Source organism: Salmo salar, chromosome 17, assembly GCF_965601325.2.
Source record: "Salmo salar chromosome 17, fSalSal1, whole genome shotgun sequence".
In the NCBI taxonomy this organism is placed as follows: domain Eukaryota; kingdom Metazoa; phylum Chordata; class Actinopteri; order Salmoniformes; family Salmonidae; genus Salmo; species Salmo salar.
In genome coordinates this window covers 78,733,857-78,756,618 of record NC_138307.1, presented here as the reverse complement: position 1 = coordinate 78,756,618, position 22,762 = coordinate 78,733,857, and the positions used below count along the sequence as shown (strand labels likewise).

The 22,762-nt window shown below is 48.1% G+C and overlaps 1 protein-coding gene and 1 long non-coding RNA gene across 3 annotated transcripts in view; both read left to right on the top strand.

The window, feature by feature from the left end:
- The window catches only part of LOC106597194 (mRNA-decapping enzyme 1B), a 25,424-nt gene extending 16,691 nt beyond the window's left edge, over positions 1 to 8,733 (top strand). For both annotated transcript variants that reach the window (XM_082964210.1, XM_082964209.1), the window contains exons 5-9: positions 72 to 234; positions 2,083 to 2,214; positions 3,170 to 4,252; positions 4,369 to 4,596; positions 7,597 to 8,733. In XM_082964210.1, the coding sequence (XP_082820336.1) occupies positions 72 to 234; positions 2,083 to 2,214; positions 3,170 to 4,252; positions 4,369 to 4,596; positions 7,597 to 7,677 (1,687 nt within the window). In that variant the 3' untranslated portion in view covers positions 7,678 to 8,733. The remainder of the gene's footprint in view (positions 1 to 71; positions 235 to 2,082; positions 2,215 to 3,169; positions 4,253 to 4,368; positions 4,597 to 7,596) is intronic.
- Positions 8,734 to 15,391: 6,658 nt separating this feature from the next.
- On the top strand, positions 15,392 to 22,377 carry LOC145861431 (uncharacterized). Its single transcript, XR_014381238.1, has 3 exons — positions 15,392 to 15,876; positions 18,611 to 18,789; positions 22,296 to 22,377. It is a non-coding gene; the product is annotated as an uncharacterized LOC145861431 (long non-coding RNA).
- Positions 22,378 to 22,762: the final 385 nt, after the last annotated feature.

Genomic DNA, 22,762 nt, shown 5'->3' with positions numbered 1-22,762 from the left:
TGTGCACTACCATTGCCAGTTCACAACAGCACAGACCAAACAACACACACCTCTAACCTCTCCTCTCTCAGTCTGACGAAACAGGAACAGGCCCTAGCCCAGCGGGGTCAACAGGGACCGGGTCAGGGGGGCTTGGTGTCTCCTCGAGCCCTGGAGGCAGCAGGGGACCCTGGGAAGGGACAAGGAGTGGACATCCTGCAGATGCTGACCAAAGCTCGCAATGAGTATGACAAGGTAGGTCCCCACTGTATGTGTTTACCACTATGACAAGGTAGGTCCCCACTGTATGTGTTTACCACTATGACAAGGTAGGTCCCCACTGTATGTGTTTACCACTATGACAAGGTAGGTCCCCACTGTATGTGTTTACCACTATGACAAGGTAGGTCCCCACTGTATGTGTTTACCACTATGACAAGGTAGGTCCACACTGTATGTGTTTACCACTATGACAAGGTAGGTCCCCACTGTATGTGTTTACCACTATGACAAGGTAGGTCCACACTGTATGTGTTTACCACTATGACAAGGTAGGTCCCCACTGTATGTGTTTACCACTATGACAAGGTAGGTCCATATCCGCCACGCTGACCCTCAACACGGGGGCCCCTCAGGGGTGCGTGCTTAATCCCTTCGTCTACTTCCCTGTTCACCTACGACTGCGTGGCCAAGCACGACTCCAACACCATCAAGTTTGCTGACGACACAACGGTGAGACAGCCTATAGGGAGGTCAGAGACCTGGCCGTGTGGTGCCAGGACAACAATCTCTCCATCAGCGTGAGCAAGACAAAGGAGATGATTGTGGACTACAGGAAAAGGCGGTCTGAACACGCCCCCATTAACATTGCCGGGTCTGTAGTGGAGCGGGTCGAGAGTTTCAAGTTCCTTGGTGTCCACATCACCACCGAACTATCATGGTCCAAACACACCAAGACAGTCATGAAGAGGGCAGGACAAAACCTTTTCCCCCTCAGGATACTGATAAGATTTGGCATGGGTCCCCAGATCCTCAAACTTCTACAGCTGCACCATTGAGAGCATCCTGACTGGTTGCATCACTGCCTGGTATGGCAACTGCTTGGCATCTGACCGTAAGGCACTACAGAGGGTAATGGGTACGGCCCAGTACATCACTGGAGCCAAGCTTCCTGCCATCCAGAACCTATATACTAGGTGGTGTCAGAGGAAGGCCCATAAAATTGTCAGACTCCAGTCACCCAATTCATGGACTATTCTCTCTGCTACCGCACGGCAAGCGGTACCGGAAGGCCAAGTCTAGGTCCAAAAGGCTCCTTAACAGCTTTTTCCCCCAAGCCATAAGACTGCTGAACAATTGATAAAATGGCCATCCGGACTATTTGCATTCACCCCCCCCCCCCTCCCTTTTTTGTTTTTACACTGCTGCTACTTGCTGTTTATTATCTATGCATAGTCACTTTACTCCTACCTACATGTGCAAATTACCTCGACTAACCTGTACCGCCGCACATTTTACTCGGTACCGAGCTGACAAGGTAACTAACTATCTGTCGTTCTGCCCCTGTGCAAGGCAGTTAACCCACTGTTCCCTGGTGTCCGTTAAGGCAGCCCCCCCCCCCCCCCCCCCACCTCTGATTCAGAGGGTTAAATGAGGAAGACTCATTTCAGTTGTATAACTGACTACTGTAGGTATCCCCCTTCCCGGTACCCCCTCTATATAGCCTCATTATTTTGTTACTTTTAAACATTTTTTATTTACGTTTATTTAGTAAATATTTTCTTAATAATTTTCTTAATTGCATTGTTGGTTAAGGGCTTGTAAGTTAGCGTTTCACGGTAAGGTCTACACCACATGCTACCACTATGACAAGGTACTAACACACCACTACCACTAGGGGGCACTAAAGCATATAACAAGGCTGCAGCCTGTGATTCATATATTTCTGAGGAAGTAAGATGTCTGCTGCTGTATCATAATGTGTGCATACTAATGTATTCCTGAATGCGCCATGTATGAAAATGGGTTAAATGAACGGACATCAATGTCCTGTTATTGTGTCTCTGTCTGTCTGTCTCCCTCTGTCTGTCTGTCTCCTCTCAGGGTGGTCAGCCAGAGCCTAAAGAGATAGGAGGGTCTAGTGTTCTTAATGCCAACCCCAGCCTGATCAAACCTATCCCTGTCAAACCTATGGAGAGATTTCCCCATCAGGGGCTACAGGAGAGGCCTGTTCAGGTACACAGAGCCTTTCACCTTATTCAACACACATGAAATAAGTAGATTTTAAATGTGGTTTATCCACCCTGTGAATTAGTGGGTTTTTTAAATGGTCAGATTGCTGATTTCTAACAGTGTTGAGCTGGTTTCACAGTTAGTTTTTAAATGGTCAGATTGCTGATTTCTAACAGTGTTGACCTGGTTTCACAGTTAGTTTTTAAATGGTCAGATTGCTGATTTCTAACAGTGTTGAGCTGGTTTCACAGTTAGTTTTTAAATGGTCAGATTGCTGATTTCTAACACAGTGTTGACCTGGTTTCACAGTTAGTTTTTAAATGGTCAGATTGCTGATTTCTAACAGTGTTGACCTGGTTTCACAGTTTTTAAATGGTCAGATTGCTGATTTCTAACAGTGTTGAGCTGGTTTCACAGTTAGTTTTTAAATGGTCAGATTGCTGATTTCTAACAGTGTTGAGCTGGTTTCACAGTTATTTAAATGGTCAGATTGCTGATTTCTAACAGTGTTGACCTGGTTTCACAGTTAGTTTTTAAATGGTCAGATTGCTGATTTCTAACAGTGTTGACCTGGTTTCACAGTTTTTAAATGGTCAGATTGCTGATTTCTAACAGTGTTGACCTGGTTTCACAGTTAGTTTTTAAATGGTCAGATTGCTGATTTCTAACAGTGTTGACCTGGTTTCACAGTTAGTTTTTAAATGGTCAGATTGCTGATTTCTAACAGTGTTGAGCTGGTTTCACAGTTAGTTTTTAAATGGTCAGATTGCTGATTTCTAACAGTGTTGAGCTGGTTTCACAGTTAGTTTTTAAATGGTCAGATTGCTGATTTCTAACAGTGTTGACCTGGTTTCACAGTTAGTTTCTACTGTTTGTTTTCCTTATGTTCTCTCCTTTCTGTTTCACACCACCGATCTCTCACCCTCTCTATCTCTCCATCACCCTTTTCCTCTCTTAGGACAGTCAAGGAGAGCCCAGGCCTCTCTCTCTGGCAACTCTGTTTGGTGTCCAGCAGCCCAGAGCAGAGCTGGTCTCTCCCATGGCTGGGTCAGGGTCAGTAGGTCCAGGGTCCCAGCCCCTGGGGAAGCCTGGAGGCGTCCGCCCGGCGGTGGCCCGCTCCTTGTCCTACGACGACCCAGTCCAGGCCCAGCTCCATCTCCAGGCCCAGGAAGGGGGTCTGATCTCAGGTAGCAGCCCCCCGCAGCACTGCCCTGCCTTCCAGAAGCTCATGAAGGATGCCGCCTCCTCCTCCCAGCCTCAGAACCAGCTCCAGCGAGACGGTCCTATGGAGCAGCTCCAACCCGTCTCCGAGTCACCCGAGAACAGACTGCATGAGAACGGAGCCCCCTCTGTCCATCACCACCATCGGACCCAGGCCAGACAAGACCCCATCCAGAGACTGTTCCAGAACCAGCCCACTTCCACCACCTCTTCAATGACGACCTCCGCTCCCTGTTGTTCTCGTCCTCCTCCTCCTCCTCTCATCCCTGGTCTCCAGTCTGCTCATCTTCAGCCTCTCCTGGTGGATGCTTTGGGCTTCCCTGGTTCTCAACACCGTCACCTCCACCTCCCCCCTCACCAGGCCCAGCCGTTGTACTTCAGCCCCACCAAGCCGCCCCAGATGCTGGTCCCCATGTTGCCCTCACACCCCTCCCAGTCTCAACCTCCCCACCAACCCCAGCCTGGTCATCCTCAACCTCAGTCACAGCCCTGTCACTCTTTCCACCCCTTCCAGCACCCCCAGCCCTTATACCTCCACCCCCAGCCAGGTCACCCCCAGCCGGGGCAGCTAACTGGTGTCGTCTCCCCCCATGAGCTGCTCCAGAGGCTGCAGCTGGTTCAACAGGAGCAGAGTCTGGTTCCGGAGCCCACTAGGCCTTCCTCTAACCTGGCTCCCCGCTTCCACGAGCCTGTCCCTCTAGCCCCCTCAGCCCCCCCAGCCATGGGGCAGCACGGCCAGCAGTCAGCTCATTCTACAGCCAGGTCTCTGGACAGTTTGGCTGACAAGAACTCTGCAGGCACCACTGCTCAGAAGTTCCAGGTAAAAAAACGAAATATATCCTATCTCACTCAAAGGACCTTCAAAAAAAAGTGCTGGAGTGGTTTTGTACAGGGAGGGGTCTGGGTTTGTGTCTCTAACCATCTCTCCATCTCCAGGTGATCTCCCCCCAGCGTATCCCAGCCACGGTGGCACCTACCCTGCTCCTGTCCCCCAGTGTCTTCTCCCAGGCCAAGCGCCCCCAGGCCAAAGCCTCTGGGGACACCCACTGCCCCCCTGGCCCTCATCCTTCCTCAGCCCTCCTGGCCCCACAGGCCCCTGACGACCCCCAACCCAGGGGCCTCTCTAAGAGCCAGCTCCAGGCCACCCTGCTGCACCTCATACAGGTAGGAGAGAGGAAGAGCCAGTCTGTTTTTACAGAAACAAAGTTACACTGAACAAAAATATAATGGCATCATGCAACAATTTCAATGATTGTACGTCGTTACAGTTCATATAAGGCAGTGGTCACCAACCGGTCCATCCAGATCAACTGGTTGGTCTTCAAGGCATTACTAGTCGAGTCATTCCTAACGTTTCTGGAGAAAAGCCAACAATAAAGGCTTGCCCTGTTGGCGGTGGGTGCACTTGATTCAGAAGCCCTGTTGGCGGTGGGTGCACTTGATTCAGAAGCCCTGTTGGCGGTGGGTGCACTTGATTCAGAAGCCCTGTTGGCGGTGGGTGCACTTGATTCAGAAGCCCTGTTGGCGCTGGGTGCACTTGATTCAGAAGCCCTGTTGGCGCTGGGTGCACTTGATTCAGAAGCCCTGTTGGCGCTGGGTGCACTTGTAAAGAAATTTGTGCACAACATTTTTGAGAAATAAGCTTTTTGTTCTGTTTGGAACATTTCTGGAATCTTTTATTTCAGCTCATGAAACACAGGACCAAGACTTTCCATGTTGCATTTCTATTTTTCTTAAATATATTTACATAACAAGACTAGCAATTCTGCAGGCGTCAAACTCTCCAGTCCTTGAAGAAGCAGCTGGTCACACAGCCAAGTGGATTGTCCTAGGTTCCTGCCTTTATGTTTATATTCTGTCTTTCTGCTCAGGACACTGTCAGAGACACGCTGTTTATGTTCAGTCTTTGTACAGCCAGACAGTCTTGCCAAAGGACCTTGAGGTTATTCATCGACGTGCAGACAGACAGACACTGTCCTGCTAAAGAGAGCTGTTTCAGACCAGCGCAGACAGAGAAACACTGTCCTGCTAAAGAGAGCTGTTTCAGACCAGCGCAGACAGACACTGTCCTGCTAAAGAGAGCTGTTTCAGACCAGCGCAGACAGACACTGTCCTGCTAAAGAGAGCTGTTTCAGACCAGCGCAGACAGACACTGTCCTGCTAAAGAGAGCTGTTTCAGACCAGCGCAGACAGAGAAACACTGTCCTGCTAAAGAGAGCTGTTTCAGACCAGCGCAGACAGACACTGTCCTGCTAAAGAGAGCTGTTTCAGACCAGCGCAGACAGACACTGTCCTGCTAAAGAGAGCTGTTTCAGACCAGCGCAGACAGACACTGTCCTGCTAAAGAGAGCTGTTTCAGACCAGCGCAGACAGAGAAACACTGTCCTGCTAAAGAGAGCTGTTTCAGACCAGCGCAGACAGACACTGTCCTGCTAAAGAGAGCTGTTTCAGACCAGCGCAGACAGACACTGTCCTGCTAAAGAGAGCTGTTTCAGACCAGCGCAGACAGACACTGTCCTGCTAAAGAGAGCTGTTTCAGACCAGCGCAGACAGACAAACACTGTCCTGCTAAAGAGAGCTGTTTCAGACCAGCGCAGACAGACAAACACTGTCCTGCTAAAGAGAGCTGTTTCAGACCAGCGCAGACAGACACTGTCCTGCTAAAGAGAGCTGTTTCAGACCAGCGCAGACAGACAGACACTGTCCTGCTAAAGAGAGCTGTTTCAGACCAGCGCAGACAAAGAAACACTGTCCTGCTAAAGAGAGCTGTTTCAGACCAGCGCAGACAGACACTGTCCTGCTAAAGAGAGCTGTTTCAGACCAGCGCAGACAGACACTGTCCTGCTAAAGAGAGCTGTTTCAGACCAGCGCAGACAAAGAAACACTGTCCTGCTAAAGAGAGCTGTTTCAGACCAGCGCAGACAGACAGACACTGTCCTGCTAAAGAGAGCTGTTTCAGACCAGCGCAGACAGACAGACACTGTCCTGCTAAAGAGAGCTGTTTCAGACCAGCGCAGACAGACAGACACTGTCCTGCTAAAGAGAGCTGTTTCAGACCAGCGCAGACAGACAGACACTGTCCTGCTAAAGAGAGCTGTTTCAGACCAGCGCAGACAGACAGACACTGTCCTGCTAAAGAGAGCTGTTTCAGACCAGCGCAGACAGACAGACACTGTCCTGCTAAAGAGAGCTGTTTCAGACCAGCGCAGACAGACAGACACTGTCCTGCTAAAGAGAGCTGTTTCAGACCAGCGCAGACAGACACACGGTCCTGCTAAAGAGAGCTGTTTCAGACCAGCGCAGACAGACAGACACTGTCCTGCTAAAGAGAGCTGTTTCAGACCAGCGCAGACAGACACTGTCCTGCTAAAGAGAGCTGTTTCAGACCAGCGCAGACAGACAGACACTATCCTGCTAAAGAGAGCTGTTTCAGACCAGCGCAGACAGACACTGTCCTGCTAAAGAGAGCTGTTTCAGACCAGCGCAGACAGACAGACACTGTCCTGCTAAAGAGAGCTGTTTCAGACCAGCGCAGACAGACACTGTCCTGCTAAAGAGAGCTGTTTCAGACCAGCGCAGACAGACACTGTCCTGCTAAAGAGAGCTGTTTCAGACCAGCGCAGACAGACACTGTCCTGCTAAAGAGAGCTGTTTCAGACCAGCGCAGACAGACAGACACTGTCCTGCTAAAGAGAGCTGTTTCAGACCAGCACAGAGTGCAGACACACACTCAACCTGTCCAAATACTAATGTTTTGTTTATATTCCACACTCCTGATCAGAGGACTCTGTTGCTCGCTTATCTCTGTCTACTTCTCTCTCTTCCTCCCCATCTCTCTCCTCTACTCCTCTCCCTTCCTCTCCTCTACTCCTCTCCCTTCCTCTCCTCTACTCTTCTCCCTTCCTCTCCTCTACTCCTCTCCCTTCCTCTCCTCTACCCCTCTCCCTTCCTCTCCCTTTCTCTCTCTAGCTCTCAATCCTTCTCCAACTCTCTCTCTCTCTCTCTCTCTCTCTCTCTCTCTCTCTCTCTCTCTCTCTCTCTCTCTCTCTCTCTCTCTCTCTCTCTCTCTCTCTCTCTCTCTCTCTCTCTCATTCTCATTCTCATTCTCTCTCTCTTTCTCATTCTCTCTCTCATTCTCTCTAATTCTCTCTCTCTCTCTTTCAGAACGACAGTTCCTTCCTGGATACCATCTATGAGTCCTACGCCCAGCGCTTCTCCACGGAAGCCACCGCAAACAAGTTCTGAGGCCAGGGCCCTGTTTTAATGAGGCACCCAATAGAAAAATGTTTCAAAACGCTTTGCAACGGGAAGTGAAAATCAGCATTTCCTATTGGACGAGTCCAGGGAGCCCTTCTCCCTGTTGGTCTGTTTTCTTCCGTTAGGTGCTTAATGAGTCCCAAACCGGCACAATCATTTTATCATCTAAACCATTTGCTGATCTAGCTAAATGAGTCTTCCTAATGTGAGCACTGTCGATGTAACCTGTGGATTCAGATTACAAGGAAATTACATTTTTGCCATTTTTAAGATGTTTTTATCATAAGAATAAAATAATTGAAAGTTTGAATGGGATATTGTAGTAAGAGCTATCAAACAATTGTATATGTTTTGGAATGACTGTACTTGTTTTTAAAAGGTTCCTCTCTTAACTAAAATGGTTTTCCAGGCATTTGACAATGTTTAATTAACTTGAAGTTGGATGAGTTTATTTGAACACTTTATTAAGTGGAAATATTTTCTATTTTAAAATCTTAAGCTTGTACTACCTCACAGAAGTGACCCTCTGTATCTCTGTTGAGGTAAACGTTTCCCAAAGGAGGAATTACATACTGTAGAACCTAGCATTTATTTTCATAATGCGTTTGGCTTTATTTCCACATGTCTTCTGTGCTCACACATCCTAGACTAGTTTGATAGACGGTTTATATGTATCAGGCAAAGGGTTTAAGAAACTATTTTATGTTACGAGAGAGACAGATAATAGAATATTGTCTATTTTTCTATGCCGTTGTCATACGAGGACATTTTAAAAACACATTTTAAAAACACAATGTTGCAATGACAGTTTCAGGAAGTGTTTTAATTCACACTATCTGGCATGTATCAATTATTTTAAAACCTGTGGAATCTGGAGTCCCATCATTTTGTTCTTTTGGTTTTGAAAACCACTTTTTCTTTTCTTTTTTTCCCCCCAGAGTCAAACATTGTGACCGCAAAGCCCACTTCCTGACTTATTTCTTGTGTAATGATTGAACAGTCTCTGGACCACAACTGAATTGGAAATAAATTGTCTTCTTCAAACATGTGGCTCTGAGGTGAAGTTTCCACTAGGCACAGACCTAGGATCAGCTTCCCCTTCCCCAATATTAACCTTAACCATTAGTGGGGGGAAATGCTAAACTGACCCAAGATCAGCGTCTACGGGCAGCTTCACTCTACTTATTTCACTATTTTAAGAGAAAATGTCTGCCTCCAAAAATTCACCCTGTTCCCTATATAGTACCTTTTGACCAGAGCCCTACTGCACCATATAGGGAGTAGGGTGCCATTTGGGACTCTAGCCTTATTACAGAGTTTTACTTTACCCAGTCAGTCTGTCCTTGGGATGTGGACAAAGTGACTTAGAAATGTTATAGTGTGGAAATGTGTATTCCACTCTCATTTACAGTAAGTCTCAAGTGCTTTGTGGAAGGAGGGAGGGATCCACTTCTCAAGTGCTTTGTGGAGGGAGGGAGGGGGGATCCACTTCTCAAGTGCTTTGTGGAGGGAGGGAGGGGGGATCCACTTCTCAAGTACTTTGTGGAGGGGGGGATCCACTTCTCAAGTACTTTGTGGAGGGGGGGAAGATCCACTTCTCAAGTACTTTGTGGAGGGGGGGATCCACTTCTCAAGTACTTTGTGGAGGGGGGGATCCACTTCTCAAGTACTTTGTGGAGGGGGGGAAGATCCACTTCTCAAGTCCTTTGTGGAGGGAGGGAAGATCCACTTCTCAAGTACTTTGTGGAGGGAGGGAAGATCCACTTCTCAAGTACTTTGTGGAGGGGGGGATCCACTTCTCAAGTGCTTTGTGGAGGGAGGGGGGATCCACTTCTCAAGTACTTTGTGGAGGGAGGGAGGGGGGATCCACTTCTCAAGTGCTTTGTGGAGGGAGGGAGGGAGGGAGGGAGGGAGGGGGGGATCCACTTCTCAAGTGCTTTGTGGAGGGAGGGAGGGGGGGATCCACTTCTCAAGTGCTTTGTGGAGGGAGGGGGGATCCACTTCTCAAGTACTTTGTGGAGGGAGGGGGGATCCACTTCTCAAGTACTTTGTGGAGGGAGGGAGGGGGGATCCACTTCTCAAGTGCTTTGTGGAGGGAGGGAGGGGGGATCCACTTCTCAAGTGCTTTGTGGAGGGAGGGAGGGGGGATCCACTTCTCAAGTGCTTTGTGGAGGGAGGGAGGGGGGATCCACTTCTCAAGTGCTTTGTGGAGGGAGGGAGGGGGGATCCACTTCTCAAGTGCTTTGTGGAGGGAGGGGGGGATCCACTTCTCAAGTGCTTTGTGGAGGGAGGGAAGATCCACTTCTCAAGTACTTTGTGGAGGGAGGGAAGATCCACTTCTCAAGTACTTTGTGGAGGGGGGGATCCACTTCTCAAGTACTTTGTGGAGGGAGGGAGGGGGGATCCACTTCTCAAGTACTTTGTGGAGGGAGGGAGGGGGGATCCACTTCTCAAGTACTTTGTGGAGGGAGGGAGGGAAGATCCACTTCTCAAGTACTTTGTGGAGGGAGGGAGGGGGGATCCACTTCTCAAGTGCTTTGTGGAGGGAGGGAGGGAGGGAGGGAGGGGGGGATCCACTTCTCAAGTGCTTTGTGGAGGGAGGGAGGGGGGGATCCACTTCTCAAGTGCTTTGTGGAGGGAGGGGGGATCCACTTCTCAAGTACTTTGTGGAGGGAGGGAAGATCCACTTCTCAAGTACTTTGTGGAGGGGGGGATCCACTTCTCAAGTACTTTGTGGAGGGAGGGAGGGGGGATCCACTTCTCAAGTACTTTGTGGAGGGAGGGAGGGGGGATCCACTTCTCAAGTACTTTGTGGAGGGAGGGAGGGAAGATCCACTTCTCAAGTACTTTGTGGAGGGAGGGAGGGAAGATCCACTTCTCAAGTACTTTGTGGAGGGAGGGAGGGGGGATCCACTTCTCAAGTACTTTGTGGAGGGAGGGAGGGGGGATCCACTTCTCAAGTGCTTTGTGGAGGGAGGGAGGGAGGGAGGGGGGGATCCACTTCTCAAGTGCTTTGTGGAGGGAGGGAGGGGGGGATCCACTTCTCAAGTGCTTTGTGGAGGGAGGGGGGATCCACTTCTCAAGTACTTTGTGGAGGGAGGGGGGATCCACTTCTCAAGTACTTTGTGGAGGGAGGGAGGGGGGATCCACTTCTCAAGTGCTTTGTGGAGGGAGGGAGGGGGGATCCACTTCTCAAGTGCTTTGTGGAGGGAGGGAGGGGGGATCCACTTCTCAAGTGCTTTGTGGAGGGAGGGGGGGGATCCACTTCTCAAGTACATTCCTTTCTATGTCACAAGTGAGATCATGCAGATATTGATTTGATTTTAAAACACTGTTTTCCAGACATCTATTCAAATGAAGTGTCTTTCTCACACCCCAGCAATATTGATAGGCCAGGACTAATGAGCTCCCAAACTGTACTGTACTCTGCAGTCGTTTTCCAATAGAGCGATCCATTTCCATTTGTCAAACCCACTCATGCACACAAAGTACAATCCAATAATTAGACCTCTACCCTGGTCTCTTGCTATTCAGGGTGGTAAGAGGGAGGGTATTATATTGATTGTGTATTTGGGCATTTAGTTATGCTACAAAAAGTATTGATTGTATATACAGTACCAGTCAAAAGTTTGGACACAGCTACTCATTCAAGGGTTTTTCTTTATTTGTACTATTTTCTACATTGTAGAATTATAGTGAAGACATCAAAACTATGAAATAACACATATGGAATCATGTAGTAACCAAAAAGTGTTAAACAAATCAACAATATGTTATATTTGAGATTCTTCGTAGTAGCCACCCTAACCCTCACAGCTTTGCACACTCTTGGCATTCTTGAATGAGTAGGTGTGTCCAAACTTTTCACTGGTACAATATGTTTTAATTATTGATCAAGTTTAATATCTTTTATAATTCTTTGATATTTATCATCATGTTACATGATTGTACGCTGAATACATTCCTGTAAGGAGCTAGTCATGTAAAATGACAAGGGGATGTGATCTTTCTTTGCTTTTACCAAAGAAAAACCTGTTAGCTTGAGTATTTCTCCTGAATCATCCTACGGCTCTCTGAATTGTCTGAAAAATCTCTCCTTCATGGTATTGATTTGAGAACTTCCCAGGTGAAATCCACCCCTGATGATGAGTTTCACCATACTGTTTTCACCTGTCAAGTATTTTCCAAGCGTTGCAGATAACTGGGAGAGGAGGAGGAGAGGACAGACTTCCAAGATATTGAGATAGAGCTCCAAATCTAAATAAATGGGAAGACACTCTGAGGGGAAAATGGAGAACGCTATTCAGTCACTCCCAATCCGACAGGAAGCTTATCAGGAAGAAAACCCAAGTGGTGATTGACAGATTGAATCAGTCTGGAGAAAACGGAATGGCAGCTCCTCCCCTATGGTGGCCCCGGAGGGACATTAGAGACCAACAATAATGAGCTGTCAATCAACATGTAGGTTGTTCTCAGTCTCTCTATCTCCAGCTCTCTCCCTGTCTTCATTCATAAAGGCTGTATTGGCATGTAGAGTGTTACATCTCTCTCTCTGTCCCTTTTCTTCCTTTTTAGTGTCTTGTCTGTCTGACTAGGGCCCTCAAACTCAGCTCTGGACCTGGAAGTCAGTACCACCATGTTTCCATTGTTCCCCTCTAATCAGGGACTGATTTAAACCTGGGACACCAGGTGTGTGCATTATCAGGTAGAACAGAAAACCAGCAGGCTCTGGACCTCGTATGGTAAGAGTTGAGTTTCCCTGGACTAGTACTTGCCCCAAAGTAGGGGGTTGAAATGAGTTGAACCAGGCCAGTCGGTGGACAGACAGACATGTTCAGAAGCAAGGCTTGTCCAAGTCTGATCTGTCATGGTATTTCCTCAGCTAATAATAGAGGCACTTTAAATGTGTGATGAAAGGAGGTGTCGTCATCACAGCATTAGTGCAGATAGACTGATGAAGGAACTCTAAACAGGCCTGCCTAGAGGATGGGATTGTCTGTGTACCAAATGGCACCATATTCCCTATATAGTGCACTACTTTTGACCAGGGCCGATGGGGCTCTCTCCTCTATTCGTCCTTCGTCTTTCTCAGTACCCCGGTCCATTATACACTCTCTCTCCCTTTGCTCCTTCCTTCCCCTCTCTCTCTTTCCTTCACTCCCTCCCTAATTTTTCTCAGTATCCTTCCCCTAATGTTTCTGTTGCACAAGCCTCACAATTACACCCCCCCCCCCCCCCCCCCCTCTCCCTGGGGACTGGTCTACGGGGGTTCCACTCCAATAGGTTCAGCTGATAGGGTCAAAATGAAGGGCTGACACCTACTGCTGGACTACGGGCTAATCAATGGGTGATGGAGCGGGGGGGGGGGGGGGGGGGGGGGTCAGGGACTAGTACACACACTAAGGGTGCATCCCAAAAATGTTCACTTGCTCACTTTCTCTCTGGATTTGAATAGACATGAGTGGTATGTTGAAAGTTGCTCCAACCCATGTCTACACCAATCCAACGCTGTTAAATGTGGGGGGGAGAAGGAAACGACTGCGGACTTCAGGAGGGAGGAGAGGTTATTGGGACTCACCCTTGAGGATTGGGAGGGTGGGGTTTGTGTAGGGAGGGTCTGGTGAGGTTAGTCGAAGCAGGAAGCAACATAACATTGCTTACTGTATCCTAGTGTGGAATGTACACACAGGACAGCATCAACTAGTCACAACCTTTACGCCATTTAAAGCTCATTACAACTGCTGTTCTAGTATCATCACTCCAAGGGAGTCAGGACAGTTTTCAGAGACTTGCCGCTGGACTGTGATTCCATAGTTAACCTGAGGATTGACAGACAGGTGAGTGACTCTTTTTTTGTCTTGCTTTCCTGGTTAGACTCCTTACCAGGACTTGAAATGAGTTGGGAAGAGAGTGCCACTAACCTAACGGGAAACAACATACAACCAACCAGATAGAAACAGCTGAGATGGGAACAATGTCCATTATTTTAGTCCATTCTATCTCTCTGTCCTAGTCGCTAGTGCTGAACAATGTTGTGTGGCAGAGGGCTGAGAGACGGGTTATCAGAGGGCTGAGAGACGGGTTATCAGAGGGCTGAGAGACGGGTTATCAGAGGGCTGAGAGACGGGTTATCAGGGGGCTGAGAGACGGGTTATCAGAGGGCTGAGAGACGGGTTATCAGGGGGCTGAGAGACGGGTTATCAGAGGGCTGAGAGACGGGTTATCAGGACGTGTGTGGGTGTCTCCGTCTTAACAGACACACAACAGGTGTCCTGCCTGTCCTGAGTCGTGTTGCGTGAGTGTGAGAGGGGTTAGCAGGACTAACGATGGCTGTTCCACACTACAGACCACAGCAGGGAAGGACAGAACAGGGATCACACAGCCCTACCCAGCAGCTGACCCCAGCCTAGTCCACTACCACTTGTGTTTCATAAACTGTTAGTGTGTCAATGTGATTTAACATACTGTATGGTTATTGTTGTGAGTATCAGTACAATACATTGTGGTGTGCAGTAGTATAATACATTGTGGTGTGTAGTAGTATAATAGATTGTGTTGTGTAATACATTGTGGTGTGTAGTAGTATAATACATTGTGGTGTGTAGTAGTGTAATACATTGTGGTGTGTAGTAGTGTAATACATTGTGGTGTGTAGTAGTGTAATACATTGTGGTGTGTAGTAGTATAATACATTGTGGTGTGTAGTAGTATAATACATTGTGGTGTGTAGTAGTGTAATACATTGTGGTGTGTAGTAGTATAATACATTGTGTTGTGTAATACATTGTGGTGTGTAGTAGTATAATACATTGTGGTGTGTAGTAGTATAATATATTGTGGTGTGTAGTAGTGTAATACATTGTGGTGTGTAGTAGTATAATCTGTAACCTAGCCTCACAGCTATGGTACGACATCTATGTGCACAATGGCCAGTAGTTTACTGGACAGAAAGTCCCAGGTACTGGATAGAAGAATAGAACCATAGAGATCCTGATAATTACTACTCGTTCCTAATTCTATGAATTGGACATCCCAACTACACTAAGCCTTAGAATAAACCCTTTTGGGAGAATATACCGCTATGCAATGTGATTTATTTTTGCTCTCCTACGTGTCCGGTTGCACAGTCTGTGGTGCAGACTGCTGTTGTCAGAGTCAGTCAGAGTTGTCACGGCACCACTAGGTGTCTCTCCACACTGTTTAAAAACCAAGCTTCTGAAGCTTTTACTTTCCCTTTCTCTGATTGGTCCAACACAAGCCTGTCTCCAGAAATCACCATAATCCTCTTTGATACAACAACCCCCCCGGCCCCTTGGCCCCCACCCTCGGCCCCCACCCTCGGCCCCCCTGCCCCACGCCTACCCACTATCCCTCTCTATTAATTTAAATTCAATTCAAGGGGCTTTATTGGCATGGGAAACATATGTTAACATTGCCAAAGCAAGTGAAGTAGATAATAAACAAAAGTGAAATAAACAATAAAAATGTCTCTCTCTCTCTCTCTCTCTCTCTCTCTCTCTCTCTCTCTCTCTCTCTCTTCTCTCTCTCTCTCTCTCTCTCTCTCTCTTCTCTCTCTCTCTCTCTCTCTCCACCTCTTCCCTCTCTCCACTACAACAACCTTTGTAAACCCGTAGAGGGGGGGAGGAGGAAGAGAGTTTAATCTAAGCAGATTATGATGTAAACTGTTGGAGGGGAAGGAGTGGAAGTGGGGAAGAGATATGCTGGCTGGCTGCTACAGTAACTTCCAGTGGCAGGGCTGGTTGTAGCAGCCAGCAGGGTCCTGTCTGCTACTAACCTCTCTCTCTCTCTCCCTGAGCCTTGAGCCACGGCCCTAAACCTACGCCCTTCGTCCCTCAGCACGGACTACCCAGGGGCCTCTTTTCTAACACCCCATTTAGAGCCTACTGAGAAGGATTACAACGTTAGGCTGTTAGGGACAGCGTTTCCTGTAGTTACAGCTGAGACATTTGGAAGTTTATTCTTTGGAGGAGGAAGTATGGTCTCTTGTTCGCTGGAGTAAGATCTTTGGTGGCAGAACTTTTCTTGGATTTGACTTTGGGTTTTTCTTTTATTTGAAGAAAGAAGTTGAACACCTCTGGTTTCTCCTCTTCTTTCCCTGTGGACGTGTTTATTGGAGAGGTAGAGAAGCGAGGGAGGGAGCAGCATGGAGGAGTGAAGCAGACGGAGGTGTGGATTGATGAATGGATGAATAGAAGCTGGAGAGAAAGAGCCTGGTCTAGTGATGTGGTATACAATGTTGATTTTGGGGCAGTAACTCTCAGCACCACAAACGAGATAAGCTTGGTAGTGTGGGTGTTATCTCTAGTGTACACTTGGTAGTGTGGATGTTATCTCTAGTGTACACTTGGTAGTGTGGGTGTTATCTCTAGTGTACACTTGGTAGTGTGGATGTTATCTCTAGTGTACACTTGGTAGTGTGCGTGTTATCTCTAGTGTACACTTGGTAGTGTGGGTGTTATCTCTAGTGTACACTTGGTAGTGTGGGAGTTATCTCTAGTGTACACTTGGTAGTGTGCGTGTTATCTCTAGTGTACACTTGGTAGTGTGGGTGTTATCTCTAGTGTACACTTGGTAGTATGGGTGTTATCTCCAGTGTACACTTGGTAGTGTGGATGTTATCTCTAGTGTACACTTGGTAGTGTGGATGTTATCTCTAGTGTACACTTGGTAGTGTGGATGTTAACTCTAGTGTACACTTGGTAGTGTGGGTGTTATCTCTAGTGTACACTTGGTAGTGTGGGTGTTAACTCTAGTGTACACTTGGTAGTGTGGGTGTTATCTCTAGTGTACACTTGGTAGTGTGGGTGTTATCTCTAGTGTACACTTGGTAGTGTGGGTGTTATCTCTAGTGTACACTTGGTAGTGTGGGTGTTATCTCTAGTGTACACTTGGTAGTGTGGGTGTTATCTCTAGTGTACACTTGGTAGTGTGGGTGTTATCTCTAGTGTACACTTGGTAGTGTGGGTGTTATCTCTAGTGTACACTTGGTAGTGTGGGTGTTATCTCTAGTGTACACTTGGTAGTGTGGATGTTAACTCTAGTGTACACTTGGTAGTGTGGGTGTTATCTCTAGTGTACACTTGGTAGTGTGGGTGTTATCTCTAGTGTACACTTGGTAGTGTGGATGTTAACCCTCTTCTAAAGAAGCAGTCATGTTGCTTGTACAGGGTGGTGTTTGACTTCGTCAGAACCTTCCAGAACCCTGGATCACTGGGGCAGCATGGAGCTGCTGAATCTAACGTGATCAAACTGTTCCAACTGGGATCCTCCTTTAACCCTGTCCTTGGACAACACTGTCTGGTCCTCCTTCTCCCTGACTTCCTGAGTCTCTAGGGAACATACAGACTCCTGTTCCAACTGGGATCCTCCTTTAACCCTGTCCTTGGACAACACTGTCTGGTCCTCCTTCTCCCTGACTTCCTGAGTCCTCTAGGGAACATACAGACTCCTGTTCCAACTGGGATCCTCCTTTAACCCTGTCCTTGGACAACACTGTCTGGTCCTCCTTCTCCCTGACTTCCTGAGTCTCTAGGGAACATACAGACTCCTGTTCCAACTGGGATCCTCCTTTAACCCTGTCCTTGGACAACACTGTCTGGTCCTCCTTCTCCCTGACTTCCTGAGTCTCTAGGGAACATACAGACTCCTGTTCCAACTGGGATCCTCCTTTAACCCTGTCCTTGGACAACACTGTCTGGTCCTCCTTCTCCCTGACTTCCTGAGTCTCTAGGGAACATACAGACTCCTGTTCCAACTGGGATCCTCCTTTAACCCTGTCCTTGGACAACACTGTCTGGTCCTCCTTCTCCCTGACTTCCTGAGTCTCTAGGGAACATACAGACTCCTGTTCCAACTGGGATCCTCCTTTAACCCTGTCCTTGGACAACACTGTCTGGTCCTCCTTCTCCCTGACTTCCTGAGTCTCTAGGGAACATACAGACTCCTGTTCCAACTGGGATCCTCCTTTAACCCTGTCCTTGGACAACACTGTCTGGTCCTCCTTCTCCCTGACTTCCTGAGTCTCTAGGGAACATACAGACTCCTGTTCCAACTGGGATCCTCCTTTAACCCTGTCCTTGGACAACACTGTCTGGTCCTCCTTCTCCCTGACTTCCTGAGTCTCTAGGGAACATACAAGACTCCTGTTCCAACTGGGATCCTCCTTTAACCCTGTCCATGGACAACACTGTCTGGTCCTCCTTCTCCCTGACTTCCTGAGTCTCTAGGGAACATACAGACTCCTGTTCCAACTGGGATCCTCCTTTAACCCTGTCCTTGGACAACACTGTCTGGTCCTCCTTCTCCCTGACTTCCTGAGTCTCTAGGGAACATACAGACTCCTGTTCCAACTGGGATCCTCCTTTAACCCTGTCCTTGGACAACACTGTCTGGTCCTCCTTCTCCCTGACTTCCTGAGTCTCTAGGGAACATACAGACTCCTGTTCCAACTGGGATCCTCCTTTAACCCTGTCCATGGACAACACTGTCTGGTCCTCCTTCTCCCTGACTTCCTGAGTCTCTAGGGAACATACAGACTCCTGTTCCAACTGGGATCCTCCTTTAACCCTGTCCTTGGACAACACTGTCTGGTCCTCCTTCTCCCTGACTTCCTGAGTCTCTAGGGAACATACAGAGTCCTGTTCCAACTGGGATCCTCCTTTAACCCTGTCCTTGGACAACACTGTCTGGTCCTCCTTCTCCCTGACTTCCTGAGTCTCTAGGGAACATACAGACTCCTGTTCCAACTGGGATCCTCCTTTAACCCTGTCCTTGGACAACACTGTCTGGTCCTCCTTCTCCCTGACTTCCTGAGTCTCTAGGGAACATACAGACTCCTGTTGGGTTGTTGTTTGTCTGAATACAGTACATCTGATAAAACCCAGTGGGTCGACCCCTACAGATGCTGTCAGTGGGGTCGTCAGTGGGGTCGTCAGCAGCCGTAGTGATGCGTCGTGGGAACGCCGGCGGTTGGAACGTTGGCGTTGGTGCCAGGATGACATGGATCATCACCCTGTGGATTATCTGGTCCAGCTGGCTCTGCTTCACGGCCAACGCTCAGATGAAGATACCGCCAGAAACGTGAGTACCCTAATCATGGCCTCACCCAAAACATGTGGACCTCACACCCCTCTTGCACTGTTAGTAGAAGAGTACTGTATATCTATAGTTCATGTTACTGTACCCATCACTGTCCCCTATACACTGTCAGTAGAATAGTACTGTATATCTATAGTTCATGTTACTGTACCCATCACTGTCCCCTATACACTGTCAGTAGAATAGTACTGTATATCTATAGTTCATGTTATACGTAGCGTTTGTGTGCTGACCAAGAGACTCCTCATTGACACACTGTCCTGATGCTGAGGTAAAGGCTCTACTCACCATTGAACTGGATACCTGCAACACAGAGAGAGATGTACCTAGAGTAGTCTCTTCCAATAGATAGAGACACATACAGAGAGAGATAGCTAGAGAGACAGAGAGAGAGATAGCTAGAGAGACAGAGAGAGAGATAGCTAGAGAGACAGAGAGAGAGATAGCTAGAGAGACAGAGAGAGAGACAGAGAGACAGAGAAAGAGACAGATACTGAGACAGAGAGACAGATACTGAGACAGAGAGAAATAGCTAGAGAGACAGATACTGAGACAGAGAGAGAGAGCTAGAGAGACAGAGAGAGAGAGCTAGAGAGACAGAGACAGAGAGACAGAGATACTGAGACAGAGAGACAGAGAGAAATAGCTACAGAGACAGAGAGAGAGAGAGCTAGGAGACAGAGAGAGAGAGAGCTAGAGAGACAGAGACAGAGAGACAGAGAAAGAGACAGATACTGAGACAGAGAGACAGATACTGAGACAGAGAGAAATAGCTAGAGAGACAGAGACAGAGAGACAGAGATACTGAGACAGAGAGACAGAGATACTGAGACAGAGAGACAGAGATACTGAGACAGAGAGACAGATACTGAGACAGAGAGAGACAGAGAGAGAGAGCTAGAGAGACAGAGATACTGAGACAGAGAGACAGATACTGGGACAGAGAGACAGCGAAAGAGACAGATACTGAGACAGAGAGACAGAGACAGATAGAGAGAGAGACAGAACTAAGACAAAGAACTAAGAACTGAGTCAGAGTCACATCAGTGGTGGGAAACCCTTGTCTTAGAGAGCTCCTCTGATTGTGTTCATGTTGGGAGGTCCTCAGAACTGTATTCTCATATCCTCTCACCAAGTGTGTTAGCCAGCTTTCTGTGACTGGACCTACAACGTCACCATGAATTTATCTGGAAATGTGTTTCCTTATACACTATCAGTAAAACAAATCTGTCTCCTCTGAAATGAATGTGTATTATGATCTCCCCCCATATTATGGTCAACCTGTCATCAATACCATCATCCCTAAAATACCACGGTTGTAGGGTTATATACTGACTCATTTCATTTACAATGTGTACCTACTAGCTAAGCTAACCATTTGTCCAGGACTTGAAACAAGGCTCAGTGTCTGTACTAAGTGCTTGAGCAGCAGCTGTGATTGTCCTTTTATCTGTCCTCCACTGTCCAGGGGGTCAGGAAGGATTGGGTTCTCGGAGGCCTGGCCTGTATGGGTTTAAGGCAAAGGCTGAATGACAGTGCATATACGCTTAGCTTCCCAGTGTAAGCATTTAGCATATTAGCTCTATAGCGTTAGCATCATAGACTTTTAGCATGTAGCATAGTATATTTTCATTGTTAGCATGTACCATATTAACTCTCCAGCATTAGCATAGCATATTAGCTCTGTAGCATGCAGCATAGTAGCGCCCCTGTGTTAGCATGTAGCATAATAGCCCTCCAGTGGGGCTTCCTGGATGCTCTTACCAAAGATATAGATAGCGACACTGTAGCCCACTATATTGTAGGTTATTATAATAACCTCTTGTACGCTAGCTGCTTCCTCTGCTCCTCTGGCTGTGTTGAGTCATCTGTTCCCCAGCTCACCTCTCTAACCCCCATCTGTTCCCCCAGCTCACCTCTCTAACCCCCATCTGTTCCCCAGCTCACCTCTCTAACCCCATCTGTTCCCCAGCTCACCTCTCTAACCCCCATCTGTTCCCCAGCTCACCTCTCTAACCCCCATCTGTTCCCCAGCTCACCTCTCTAACCCCCATCTGTTCCCCAGCTCACCTCTCTAACCCCCATCTGTTCCCCCAGCTCAGCTCTCTAACCCCCATCTGTTCCCCAGCTCACCTCTCTAACCCCCATCTGTTCCCCAGCTCACCTCTCTAACCCCCATCTGTTCCCCAGCTCACCTCTCTAACCCCCATCTGTTCCCCAGCTCACCTCTCTAACCCCCATCTGTCCCCCAGCTCACCTCTCTAACCCCCATCTGTTCCCCAGCTCACCTCTCTAACCCCCATCTGTTCCCCAGCTCACCTCTCTAACCCCCATCTGTTCCCCAGCTCACCTCTCTAACCCCCATCTGTTCCCCAGCTCACCTCTCTAACCCCCATCTGTTCCCCAGCTCACCTCTCTAACCCCCATCTGTTCCCCAGCTCACCTCTCTAACCCCCATCTGTTCCCCAGCTCACCTCTCTAACCCCCATCTGTTCCCCAGCTCACCTCTCTAACCCCCATCTGTTCCCCAGCTCACCTCTCTAACCCCCATCTGTTCCCCAGCTCACCTCTCTAACCCCCATCTGTTCCCCAGCTCACCTCTCTAACCCCATCTGTTCCCCAGCTCACCTCTCTAACCCCCATCTGTTCCCCAGCTCACCTCTCTAACCCCCATCTGTTCCCCAGCTCACCTCTCTAACCCCCATCTGTTCCCCAGCTCACCTCTCTAACCCCCATCTGTTCCCCAGCTCACCTCTCTAACCCCAGTCCCCGCTGGTGGTTTAGTAACACGCACGCACGCACGCACGCACGCACGCACGCACGCACGCACGCACGCACGCACACACACACACACACACACACACACACACACACACACACACACACACACACACACACACACACACACACACACACACACACACACACACACACACACACACACACACACACACACACACACACACACACAAATAAAGTACATTATGGCCCCACAACTCTAATGAAAATAAATTCATTTTCAAGAACCATCTGTTCTAAGTATACCAGAACATTGACCTTCTGAAAATAGGCTCCAGTACAGTTAAGTAACTAATATAACATGTGGTATTGTGAACTCATTAGGACATGTCTAGGACCCAATGCCATGAATCAGAGAGAAGCTCAATTCATCAATCAAATGTCTTCTATTAAGCCCTTTTGTTTCATCAGCAGTTTGTTTCCAGAGACCCAGACTAAACCCCGAAGAGCCATACAGAGGCTAGGAAAAACTCCCTAAAATGCAGGAACCTAGGAAGGAACCTAGGAAGGAACCTAGAGAGGAGACTAGCTGTGTTTTGAATAAATTCATTCTGAAGAACCAGGCAGGTGCTGTTGCCATGGACTACTAGAATAAATTGACAGTAAACCGAGCTCTTCTATTGGGCCAATTGTATTTGGGTTTTTACAAAGCTTACAGTAATTTCCTGTATTTCCTTTCTGTTTTTCAGGGTTCAGCAATGGGCCGTCTCCTATGGAAAACAAATCATTTCTCTTTCAACAAAATACTCTGGGGCTCTTCTACTTCAAAAGGTAACGAGCAGAAACCACCTCTGATTTAGAGATGGATGAGTGGGGGGGAACAGTGTGTGTGTGTGTGTGTGTGTGTGTGTGTGTGTGTGTGTGTGTGTGTGTGTGTGTGTGTGTGTGTGTGTGTGTGTGTGTGTGTGTGTGTGTGTGTGTGTGTGTGTGTGTGTGTGTGTGTGTGTGTGTGTGTGTGTGTGTGTGTGTGTGTGTGTTGAGGGGCTTCCCTGCAGGGTGAGCTCAGCCCTGAAATCAAAGAGAGAAGGGCGGCAAGAAAGGATTTGTATGATCACTGCTGTTTGTGGATGTTGAATGGAGACTGTGTTTGCGTGTGGAGGAAATACTGTAGGGGGTTTGGGAGGCCACGTTGATGACATTATCAACGCAGGAGATA